Source organism: Macrotis lagotis, chromosome X (assembly GCF_037893015.1).
Source record: "Macrotis lagotis isolate mMagLag1 chromosome X, bilby.v1.9.chrom.fasta, whole genome shotgun sequence".
Lineage (NCBI taxonomy): Eukaryota > Metazoa > Chordata > Mammalia > Peramelemorphia > Peramelidae > Macrotis > Macrotis lagotis.
This window is the reverse complement of record NC_133666.1, coordinates 503,989,845-504,002,637: the sequence shown is the minus strand read 5'-3', so window position 1 is coordinate 504,002,637 and position 12,793 is coordinate 503,989,845. Positions and strand designations below refer to the sequence as shown.

At 37.1% G+C, this 12,793-nt stretch overlaps 1 protein-coding gene across 1 annotated transcript in view; it reads left to right on the top strand.

Annotated features, from left to right (window-relative positions):
• The window catches only part of SCGN (secretagogin, EF-hand calcium binding protein), a 68,063-nt gene extending 56,918 nt beyond the window's left edge, over nt 1–11,145 (top strand). Inside the window, exons 10-11 of the mRNA XM_074206848.1 lie at nt 5,578–5,646; nt 11,017–11,145. Coding sequence (XP_074062949.1) covers nt 5,578–5,646; nt 11,017–11,145 — 198 coding nt within the window. The remainder of the gene's footprint in view (nt 1–5,577; nt 5,647–11,016) is intronic.
• The last annotated feature ends 1,648 nt before the right edge of the window (nt 11,146–12,793 follow it).

Sequence of the window (12,793 nt, the reverse complement as noted above, 5' to 3'; positions counted from 1 at the left end):
TGACAGTCTATAAGCGTATTTTCTAAAACTGAGTTTTTCCAAACTCTAAAGGAAAAAGAAAAAATCATCAGTTTTGAAATTTTTGAATTAACTTAGTTTAAATTGCCTCAGGAACTCAGGAAAATGAGAAAATGTATTATTTTGTAATTATAATGACTACTTAGAGAAACAGCTTGGTGAAATGGATTGAGAGCTGGCCTCAGTCAAGAAGACCTAAGTTCAAGTCTCATCTCTGATATATACTATATGTGACTGGACAAATCATCCAAATTTTAGTGTCCCAGAGTACTCACTAAGACTTTAAGTTGCTAAGAATCTGTTGATCTGAATTGGTGAAATTTCCTCACCAAGGATTCTCCACACCATTTAAATTACAGGTTCCCAGAGGAAGAAGAAAAGTTATATGATATTGAATAAAATACATGCAACTGAAACCTCATATAATGTATAACCAACACATTGCTGAGCTCTAACTGACTTCTGACTCGTGATTTTTATGAATTCCAAAAAGGAAGTGGGTGATTGAGATAGGAGACATTTTAAGACAAGATCAAGGGAAAAAGAAGGCATATAGGAACTTGTTAAGACATATTTCCCCAGGGTAGTTAAGGGGCACAGTGGATAGAGCACCAGCCCTGGAGTCAGGAGGACCTGAGTTCAGACCTGACCTCAGACACTTAATTATTACCTGGTTGTATGACCTTGGGCAAATAACTTAACCCCACTGCCTTGTTTAAAAAAAAAAAGAAGTTGAATTCGTTATCTTGGGTCCTGGGTTTAAATCATATATCTATAATTTAATGTCTGTGTGAATTTAGGAAAGTAACTTAACCTCACTGAATCACATTTTTTTCATTGGTGGGAATAAGGAGTATGCCCTGAGACAACAACAAAGGATCTTCACTGCTATGATTTGGACCCTGAACTGAGGGAGAAAATAACAATTACTAAAGCGACTACTAAATCTAAGGGATTTAGCCTTCTTGAGATTGAAGAAGTACAATGTAATGAGGAAGACACAGAGAATGATGAAAAGGACTTGGAAGAAACAATCCTAACATTTCAAGACAGTGGGGTATCATGAAGATATCCTGCATTTGGAACAATAGTACCTGGATCTGCATCCCACCTGTGTGACACTAGACAAGTCACTTCAATTGTCTGGGATAAACTTGGCTCATCTCTAAGATGAAGAGATCATAGAAAAGATTGTAGAGTTAAAGCTGGACAGGACCTCAGAGGCCATATTGCCCAACCTCTAAATTTTAGATGAGACCCAGGAAGGCTAAGTAACTTGGACAAGTAAGTAAATGTTATATGAATTATGGTCCCTCTTTTCCAGAATCTGAATTCTTTCTGCCATTGCTTTTAGCTCTAAATCTATGACCCTCATATTGGAAAATGGTAAAGAATATGGTAAGGAAAATGGTAAAGAATATGGTAAAGAAAATGGTAAATAATGTGGATGCATTTGGAAAGTATTATGCTATTAGAATTAGGAATTGAGAAACTGAGAAGGGACAGAACCAGATGGCAGAGTAAAGGCAGGAAGGAACTGGTCCAAAATCTCCCAAATTTCCCTTTGAATAACTTTAATATAACAACTCAACTCATCTTCCTTTGGGAGACTAGTACACTCTTGGGAAGTGTGGTCCCCCAAGCAAAATCTCTGTTGTCTCTATACCTTTCCTTCCTACTTATTCCCTCATGGCAACTGCTGTTGCTGCTACTGCTGCTGTGGCTACTACTAATCTCTCCCTTAGTTTTTGCTTATCACAGTAAAATGTAAATAAACTTTTTTTTTGGTCCTCCTCCCCCCCCCCTCAAAACAACCTCATAATAAAAAAAAATATAACAACACCTCAAAACAAATTCTGGAGTGGCAAAACCAACAAAAGTAGAGTGAAACAATTTCCTGCCCAAGAAAACTCTGTCTCATTGGGTTGAGGGTATAACACAGATCATCCCTAGCAAAGCAAAACCTGGCTAAGTGAGGCCCTGTGCCTCTGCACCAGGCAGCCAGTAGCAATCTAATCTATAAGCCTGCAGTAGGCTCTGAGAATGACTGAACTGGAAACAGCAGCTTCCAGAGCTCTCAGCCCCTAGATGAAAAGTAGGTCAGACAACTGGTCAAAGATAACAACAAGGGACCCTTGTTATTGTCTTATCCTGGGGATAAGACTCTATTGCATTGCCCAAACACAGTTTTGCATTAAAGTTCCAGGACGAGGAGAAGCACTAGCACACCAAAGCTTTGTACATGGGTGCAAGGGCTGTGATTACAATTCCAGGGAAGAAAAGAATGATTTGGTTGTTCACAGAGCAGAGCACAGTCATGGAAAGTAGTGACCATGCTTCTTCTTAGATCTTATCACCTTAGAAGAACTGAAAACTTACAGCCCCCCTAGAACTAGCTTTATAAAAAGGAACACAAAAAAACCTGAAACTTAGGATAGTGCCTCTCAACCCCAAGAACAGAGGTCAACTTAGACATAAAATTAAAAATCAAGAAAGAGGTTGGGAAAATGAGCAACAACAAAAAAGTACCTGACTACAGAAATTTGCTATGGTGACAGGGAAGATCAAAACACAAACTCAGAAGAAGACCACTAAGTCAAAATACCTACTCCCAAAACTTCAAAGATAAATGTGAATTAGTTTCAGCTCCAATAAGAATCCCTGGAAGAATTCAAAAATTTATTTTCAATATTCATGTAAGAGAAGCAGAAGAAAAATTGGGAAAAGAAATTAGAATGACGCAAGAAAATCATGAAAAAAGGAGTCTCCAGAATCTGTAGGATATTCTACAGGTAGACTTTCAAAGATTTGAAAATAGTGTTGTGAAAAATGCATGAACCCTAGTGATTATTTATTCCTCAGAAATTATTCTTTAGATCATTTTTGGTTCCAATCTGCTTAATCTCTTTGTAAGATTTGTCTCCTTTAGTTACAAGCAGTACATCTTCAATTAGCAACTGAATAGATAATAGCAACCCTAGAGTGAGGAGGCCAACTGCACTTCATCTCCCCCTTAAATGAGACCTACTAAGCAGAGACAGCTCTATGTCCCCCCTTCCAGGAGGAAGCAGTTGCAAAAGAAGAGATCTTCATTCCAAACCCCTAATGAAATTGGGTCAACTTTTTTTAGTGGGAATGATGAAGGCAACATGTGCAAAGAACTGATGAATTTAATCATCTTTGTTTGTGCCCTATTTCCCAATTAAGGCACTTGGCCATAATGAATCTTATATAAGAAACTTTCTACTTCCTCCCCCAGGGAAGAGTTTCAATAGGAAATTCAGTGCATTACTCTAAAGGAAATAAATATTCTTAGCGCATTGGTTGGTGAATTCTTCACTTTTTGTTCAACCAAAATTCACAATTTAACTTCATAAAGGGGAACCAAACAAAAACAAAACAAAAACAAAAAACAAGAAAAAAAAAGCAAATCTGAAAAACAGGATAGAACAAATGGTAGAAGAGACCCAAAAATCCACTGAAGAGCACTCTTTACAAAACAGAATTGAACAAATGGGAAAAAAAGGTACAAAAGCTCACTGAAAAAAAATAATTCCTTAAATATTAGACCTGGGCAAGTGGAAACCAATGACTCCATGAGACATCAAGAAATAATAAAACAAAATCAAAAGATGAAAAAAAAGAAGAAAATAATAAATATCTCATTGGAAAAACAACTGACTTGGAAAACAGAAAAGAGATAATTCAAAAATTATTAGACCATGTATTATATGTTCAAAAGAACCTAGACATCATGTTTCAAGAAATTATCATGGCTAGGTGGTGCAGTGGATAGAACATCAGCCCTGGAGTCAGGAGTACCTGAGTTCAAATCCGGTCTCAGACACTTAATAATTACCTAGCTGTGTGGCCTTGGGCAAGACACTTAACCCTATTTCCTTGCAGAAACCTAAAAAATAAGAAATTTTCAAAGAAAATTGTACTGATTTCCTAGAACCAGAGGGAAAAATAGAAATAGAAAGAATTCAACAATTACCTCTTGAAAGAGATTTCAAAATTAAAACTCCCAGGAATATTTTTGTTAAATTCCAAAACTCCCAGATCAAGGAGAAAATATTGTAAATAACCAAAAAGAAACAATTCAAATACTGGTGAGACACAAGTCAGGATAACACAAGATTTAGCAACTTCTTCATTATATGAGTGGATGACTTGGAAAATAATATTCTAGGGTTCAAACAAATTAGGATCATAACCAAGAATCACCTACCTAGCAAAATTGAATATGATCATCAAGAGAAAAATTAATATTTAATGAAACAGAAGCTTTTCAAATGATCAGAATCAAATAGACAATTTGACTTTCAAATTCAAGACTCAAGAGAACCATAAAAAGGTGAACAGTAAAGAGAAAATATAAAGGATTCAGTAAGGTTAAACTGTTTATATTCCTACATGGGAAAATAATATTTGTAATTCCTAAGAACTTTAAGGATAGTTAGAAGGAATATACATAGACAGAAGGCCAAAATGTGAATTTACTAAATAATGGGATGATATCTAAAAAATATTAAAGGGTGAGAAAAGGGAATATACTGGCAGAAGAGGATAGGGAGAGGTAGAATGAGTTATCTCACATAATAGAAGTACAAACCCTATAGTGGAAGGGAAGATGGGTTTTGGCAAACCATGCTTGAACCTTACTCTCATTGGAATTGGCTTAAAGAGGAAATAACTATGGGTAACAAAATGTATCTTACTCTACAGGGAAATAGGTGGGAAATGAGATGAGAGTGAAAAACTAATAGAAGGGATGGCAGATTTGGGGAGACATTATTCAGAAAAACTGAAGAAGAGAGTTGAAAATTCTCATGAAAGGAACTTTGTGGTAGAACTTAGGGTATATTTGCATTTGGTATATATACATACATATTTTAGTGACTATGTGACTCACTGATGTGAATTTTTCTGCCAACAGAGCAGATGGCAACTCATCTGTGTGCTCTCCTCTTATGTGACTCTTGGACATGTCCTTCCATAAATTCCAAACTCTTAAATAAAGAAAATGTGTTTATAGGCTATGTATGTTGGGCAAAAAGAAAGAAGATTGTTTATGCTCAGGATGTGCTGAAATATTCTAATGTATCCCCTCTGGTACCATCTCTCTTGAACTTCTGTTTCTAATTATATGTTTTGACATTCTCTAAGCAAAAACATGATATTATGACTCTTGAGAGACATAAGACAAAGAACATAAATGTGTGGCAAATCTTCCTGCCCTGAGTTTTTCTATTTGGAAAGTGGAAAGAAAAAAAATAAATCAATGAATTTCATTCATTCATATTTCATGCAAACTCTGCCTGCAGAAGCCAAGCACTCAGGATAAACAATGTCCATTTAGCTGGGAGAGATTTATTTGAAATTAAGTCTTTAATCATTTTCATGTGGTGTATCAGTGTTCTACACAAAAAATCCTAAAGTAGAAAAAAGAAGAGTCCTGGAATCTATTGGCATACTGAAAATATTATTGTCTTGGCCCATCTGCCCTTATGTTTTCTGATTCCATTCAATTGTTTGGACTTTTTTTTTTTCTTTCAGAGTAAGACTGGAGCCTTGGAAGGCCCAGAAGTGGATGGATTTGTCAAAGATATGATGGAACTTGTCAAGGTGATCTCATGAGGCTAAGTAGATTTTTCTTATCCTGGGCTTTTGCCAGAATTACATGCTTCTAAGTATTTATGCAAGCAAGAATATCCAGAAACATTTATCTGTTCACCATTTGATTTTAAATGAAAATCAAAAGGCATCTTCCTAAATTCTACCTTCACCTCTTTTTAAAACTGTCTGTTATTTAAATGTAAAGGAATATATGAGCTTCTGGAGTCTGTATAAAGAATGCCAAGTTTATCATAGATATACTATGCTGTTTGAACATATTTCTTGATTTGAGACTGTTATACTTTCCTTGCACTCAAGAGAATTTGAGTCACATTTCTGAATTTAATTCTCTCCAAAAGATATACTTATTTGTATTCCATTAGTAATCTGAGGGCTTCCCTTACCTCTTGTAAGTGATAACTGTTTATCTTTTAGAGACTGTAGTGGTCTCAGTTGTCTTAAATTAGGTTATGTCTCCCCAAAACAAAGTAAAACTGAGACATGGCAATTATCCAGTGACTCTTGCCTAGATAGACAAATCCAGAAATTAAGATTGGAACAAAATTAAACTGGATTGACTACCTACCCTAATGAAGTTAAAATGTTCATTTGTAGCTTTTCCCTTTATTGGGGAAGTGTAAACACAAAATATGGGAAGCTGTTGGGTTTGCTTAGCAATCCATAGACACTGGCAGCCTAAGAGACACGGTGACAAATGACAGATTGATTTTACTTTGGGTATCCCAGGTTCTACTTTTGCTACATAATTGGTAGAGGGGGTATGGAGTGGGAATGGGAGAAGTAACAGAGTTGGGAATGGAAAGGACTTTTTTTTTTTGGTTTCTATGGAATATGACTAGATTTACTGACTTTTAACTTTCTTTTTCAAAAAATTACTTTTTTTTTAGGGGGCAGCTAGGTGGTGCAGTGGATAGAGCACCTGCCCTGGAATCAGGAGGACCTGAGTTTAAAGCCAGCCTCAGAAACTTTTTTTTTTAGGTTTTTTCAAGGCAAATGGGGTTAAGTGGCTTGCCCAAGGCCACACAGCTAGGTAATTACAGCCTCAGGAACTTAATAATTGCCTAGCTGTGGTGACCTTGGGCAAGTCACTTAATCCCATTACCTTAAATAAATTTTTTAATTACTTTTTATTACAAACAACAATTTTTTAAATTTTATTTAAGGCAATGGGGTTAAGTGACTTGCCCAAGGTCACACAATACACAATTCTTGTCTGATGCTGGATTTGAACTCAGGTCCTCCTGATTCCAGGGCTGGTGCCCTAGCTGCTCCTTAAACAACAATTTTTAAATAAATTATGTTAACTTTACTCAGTTTCATATATATATATATATGTATATATATATATATACATATATATATATATACACACTAAACCTAGTCATTTAGTTTCATTTCTCACCCCCATATCTTTCACATGGTGCTCTAAATCAGAATTCAGCAGGCATCTTTTCATGCAGAAAAGCTATTTGGATAATGGTGCCTGATTGCTACACAGATTTCTTTATTTGCCTAACTTGGATTGCCATGGAACATTCAATAGTCAAAAATGTATATTTTAAACTTCCACCATAGGAAGCCTCACCAGACTGGAGCATTAGTTCCCTTCCAATAGAACAAACTAGATAGACAAGTTTATTTTCTCCTTGGGTTGTTTGTCTCCACAACTTGGGAAGGGATCATGGGGCCATCTGATTTTCAAAGTCAGGTGCTTACAGACCTCTATTCAGGGAACTGATGTTTCCTAAATATTCTCCATGTATCTGACTCAAGCATCATCAGCTAATGCCATCCCAAGAAATAACCAGGAACCACACAGAAGCAGGTATAAGACCAAGCAATCAATTGACAGCATCTCCTTTTTTTTCCTCTGGTCTCAACCCAAACTTGAGGAATAGAAATTATTTCCAAACTTTAGGTCTCAATTGAACAGAAAAACTTTTCTGACTGTTAGACTTTTCCCAGAGTCCCCAGATAAGTCTTCTAGAGTCCATGGACATCTTTCTATATTTTTATGTAGATATATATGTCTATCTATTTATACCAGAACCTAGTGACTACCCTGTTCTGTGGTGACTTGGCACTATCCTTTGTCCATCAAGGCCCAATGGGTAAGGTGAAGCCTCTGGGAAGATAGGTGTTGCTTTTTTTTCACCATGAGTCCTTTCTCTCAAGGGGCAAGGACAAGAGAGAGGTCTATGAAAATAAGCTGGTTTCCAACTCTAGGGAAACCCTGGAGTGAGGACAGTTGTGTTTCTAGACCAGGTTGCTTGGGACCCTAACCCAAAGGAAAAGTGAAGTATCGTAATCCCTTTAAAACTCTCTCCCACCTCTGGGTCTCTTCAGATCTGATCCTTCAGTTTTCTTATTCAGAGAGGGCTTCAAACCAAGATTCCTAGATTGAGCTCTAAGAAAAATTTCACTGGTGGGGGAGATAGAGGACAGTTCATTTGCTTAACTGATAATTTATTTTCTCCAGGGAAAGGGGAAATAATTCATGTTAGTGGGTAGGATCTCACTCAGGGAGCTTGGAATAAGGAGGGGTGGATCACAGGAAAACCCACTTCTGGGTTGGTTTACCAAGATCCTTCACCAGTGCCCACTGGAACAATAATATCAATCAGTATTATGACCCTGGCTTCAGGGCTGAGCAAGGACTACCTCTCTGGGTCAGAGGATGATTATCAGTCTGTCCTGTCAAATGTTGTATGGGAAATCTTAAGCTATACATGTAATTTCTAGGAGAGAAATCAAGGCTCTGATAATTTCCCATCTAGTATAAAAGAAATTTGATATTCGTTCTGTTTGTAATTCATCAAGAGGTATTTTGGTAGGAGGAGAGGATAGTCCAGTGGCTAACTAGTGAAACACCGAAAATCAATGTCATTAAAATTATGGCTATTCTTCCCTCTCCTTCCCACCCCTGTCAAAAAACATTGCTTGTTGACCTAACTTCAAGGCCTGTAGAACAAGTGACAAAAGATTGCCAGGGTGTGCTCTTCATAGCTATGGAATTAGAGCTGAGAGGAAACACAAATATCATCTAGATGATCTAATTACTCTTCGTCATAAAAATTAGAAAATAGGCTGACGAAGCAATTTATATGCCCAAAGTCACATAAGAATAATACTAAAAGAGATCCCAGGCTTGAAACTCAAATCTTCATTTTTCTAGCTTAACAGGTCCAGTATATCTACATGGCATAGACTTGAAGCTAGATTATCAGTGTCTTTCCTAAACTCTGATTTCCAAAATGGGACAGTTAAAGGTGATGTGACCATGACAAAATATAATAGATCTGTTCATCTTATTCTGAATGCTACTTCTGTAGCAAACCTCAGATTATAGCAATGTCTTTGCATTTCTCATCATCCTGTTAATTCACCCTTCTGGGACCTTTGTGGATTCTAGAATTTCTATCCTATTGTTTTTTTGGCAATACTTCTCAATTTCATGCCATTGTTAGATTTGCTATATACTATATTTGTCTTTGGGCAACTAGGTGGCTCAGAGGAGAGAGCACTGGGCTTGGAATCAGGAAGTCTCAATGAGTTCAAATCCAGCCTCAAACACTTACTAGTGTCCTTGGACAGTCCTTTCATTCCATCTACTTCAATTTTCTCGTCTGTAAAATGAACTGGAGAAGAAAATGGCAAACCACTCCAACGTCTTGACCAAGAAATCATGTAGAGTCAGAGACAACTAAAAGACTAAATTTGTTTTTCTCCAAGGTGTTGATAAAAATGCCCAGAAGAGCAAGACAGAAAACAAAACTTCCATTTCCACCCTCTCTCTAGGTTGACACAGACTGGTCATTTCAGCCTTGAATCCACCAGCTTATACTATTATCCAGTCACTATCTCTTTAACTTCTCAACAAGGTTACAATTAGAAAATTTGTTGAATATCTTACTGAAATCTATACTGTCTATAGCATTCTATGAAGTCAAGAGTTGGCAATCTATGGCCAGAGGGCCAAATCTTGTCTACTGCCTATTTTTGTATAGCCTGTAAGCTAAGAATAGTTTTTGCATTTTAAAATAATTTTATATTCTATTTAAAAAGTAATTGTCTAAATATTAATTGTATTATGTTTTAAAGTATCATATTTTAAAATAATTATTATTTATAAATGTAAAAAACATTCTTAGATACTGGATCATACAAAAATGTCAAATTTGGTTCCAGAGCATAGTTTTCTCTAAGCAACCAGGCTACTAATATTGTCCCAAAAAAGGGAATAAGATTAGTTGGGCATGATTTATTCTTATCATAATGATCTATCACTTCCCTTTCTAAGTGTCCAGACAGCAATCCATATAATAATACATTCTAAAATCTTATAGGAATTAAAATCAAACTAAAATTCGAAATCTCTCTACCCTTTTTTCCATTTGAAAAATCACTCTATTTCTCAATTTCCAGGAAATGGCATCTCTTCCACTCTACCTATTTTCTCAAAAATCTCTAACCATGGTTCCCCAATCACATCTACAAGTCCTTTTTAAGGCAGTGGGGTTAAGTGACTTGTCCAAGGTCACAGCTAGGTGTCTAAGGCTGGATTTGAACTCAGGTCCTCCTGACTCCAGGGCTGGTGTTCCATCTACTGCTAGAGGCAAAGTCAACCCTCAAAAATGATTAAGTAGGCAAATTCCCCTTTCAGAACAACACAGTTCCATTCCAGTGCCCTCATCCTCTCCCTTTCAGGAACCTAATATATGTGCCTTCCCACAGGACGTTGTTTTCTCCTCCATCTCTGTCATAAAGGGAACCTGACCAAATGCTTTTCAGAGTTTAAAAGATTTCCCTAGCTACTAAAATATCATAATAGCATTTTGGTCCCTAAAAATGTCCCCTGGGATCATTTCTGCTTCTTTCACTGAAACAACTTAATATTTGAACTGAATTTTCATTCATTCAGAGAATGATAATAATCTTTTTTGGTTTTGCTGCCAGAGGCACAAAACCTCCCACAGGGAAGTAATCAATCAGCTCTCCCAGTCCTGTCCCAGGCAGAATTCATAATTCATAATCACCAACCTGGCTGTGTCCAGTCCCCTTCTACCTCCCCCACCCAACCCCTTCCCATTTGAAGGTATGTGACTATGGCTAGTAAGGCAGAACTTCTAGGAATGTTTGGAAAATGGTATGGGAATGTAAACCCATCCCCTGGAGGGATGCACTTGGGAATGAACCTGTTTGCATCAGAAGCAGTTCAGGGCAGTCCCTCAAATGTATAACTTCCTGCCACATCTTAGCTCTTTTATTCTGATGGGTCCAATTTCCAACTTGCATTCCTGAAGCTACTGTGGATCCTCTCAGTTTTTCTGATGATCTTTTTATTTTCTTGTTCTCTAGCCCAGCATCAGTGGAGTGGACCTGGATAAGTTTCGAGAAATTTTGCTCCGTCACTGTGATGTGAACAAAGATGGGAAAATTCAGAAGTCTGAACTGGCCTTGTGTCTGGGTTTAAAAGTTAGTCCCTAATTAATTGTCGGTGACCTTGGTGCTGTTTTCTGAGTGTATTTGTGTATCAATCCCTGCTGGTAAAATTGTATCTAATCTCCTCTAACAGTATTTGTGTGGATCCTATGTAACTGTTCCCCTAAAAGTTCAAGACTAGTAATGAGCTGGATGGAGTAGGGAGAGATGTTAAAAGTCTCTTCCTTGCAATTTAAGACAATTGTCCTAGCCTTGGAGGGAAGGTATCCAAAGAATTGCTCTCACCTTTATAAATCAGTTTCTGAGAAGCAAAACTTTCCTACCTGTCGTGAGATTTATCTGGCCCACAGTGACCGCCTTCCTGGCCATCTAGCTATTACTCAGGCCTGGAGGAGGTATTTCCTGATCATTGGCTGTTTGTCCTTTTATGCTAAGCCTCTCTGACATCCCCAGCTTCCTGTGAAGATTAAATTGGTGTGCTTGGTCTGTGCTGTCATTTGTGCAAATAGAATTGGAATGAAAATAAATCCTGGAAGTAGATCAAAAAGAAAAGCAACCACCCTTTGTGCTTGTATCTCATAGTGTGTTTTATTTGCTGGACCTAGAACCCTTCTGATTCTGTAAGCAGGAGGAAAATCTAAATAAAGAGTCCTGAGTTCTGGCAAAATTATGAAGAAAATTAATACTATGGTGTATTACTGAATAACCAATATTACTCAGTAACATATCCTGTTCCCCATTTGCTCCAACTCCAGATTGGGGGAGGGGGAGGAGAGGGACAGATGGTGAAATCTACTTCCTGATTGGGGTGGTTTTATTTTTTTAGGCAAGATTACTAGAGGAGGTTGATGCCCATCAAGCAATTAACATTCCTTAATTGCCCGAGAGGAGTGGGATCATCCACATTTGAAGGCCAACTCACCTCCCAATTGAAATTGTCTTACCTTTGCCAGGTTCAAATGATGAACTGTCAAATCAAGGTTTAAGAGTCCCTGTCAATCTCACTAGGAGTCCATTGGGAGAATCCATTGACCCAATTTCTTAGTTACTAATAAGTTGATCATGATTTTTTATTATGGTTCCAGAGTGGCTCATTTTGCTAACAATACGTGCATCACTGCTATGAAAATATCTTTTCTTGGAGAAAACTTGCCTCAGTATCATTTTTACTCACTAGCAAAACAGTCAAAAAATCATAATTTCACTGTCAAATAGTTATTATATGAACAAGATTTTTCATGTCCTCCCTAATTCTGTGCCAGTAGAATAAATGTACATTCACCACAAGTCTGACAGCAAGACTTGTCTTCTAAACTTAGGGATCTTTTGGTTTTGATCTCACTCTATCTCCTGATTTTGTTTCTCTCTCTCTGTCTCTCCTCCCTTTCTCCCTTCTTTTCTTTCTTTTTTCCCTCTTCTATCTTCTGCTTTTCCTTCTCCTCTCTGTCTGTATCTCCCTTTGACTGTCTCTGTCAACCTACTCTGTCTCTGTGTCTGTCTGAGACTCTCCCTCTCTCATACAATTTCTCCTTAAAATGTCACTTAAATTCTTCCTCCATATTAGCCCAGATTCTAGATCAATGTAGAGGAAGGATAACATGTGACTTTTAGGATCAACTCAAAAAAGTTGTTAAATGCACAAAATTAAAATAAGCATTTATCATTTTAAGGAAATTTTAGCCAGCCAACCAAA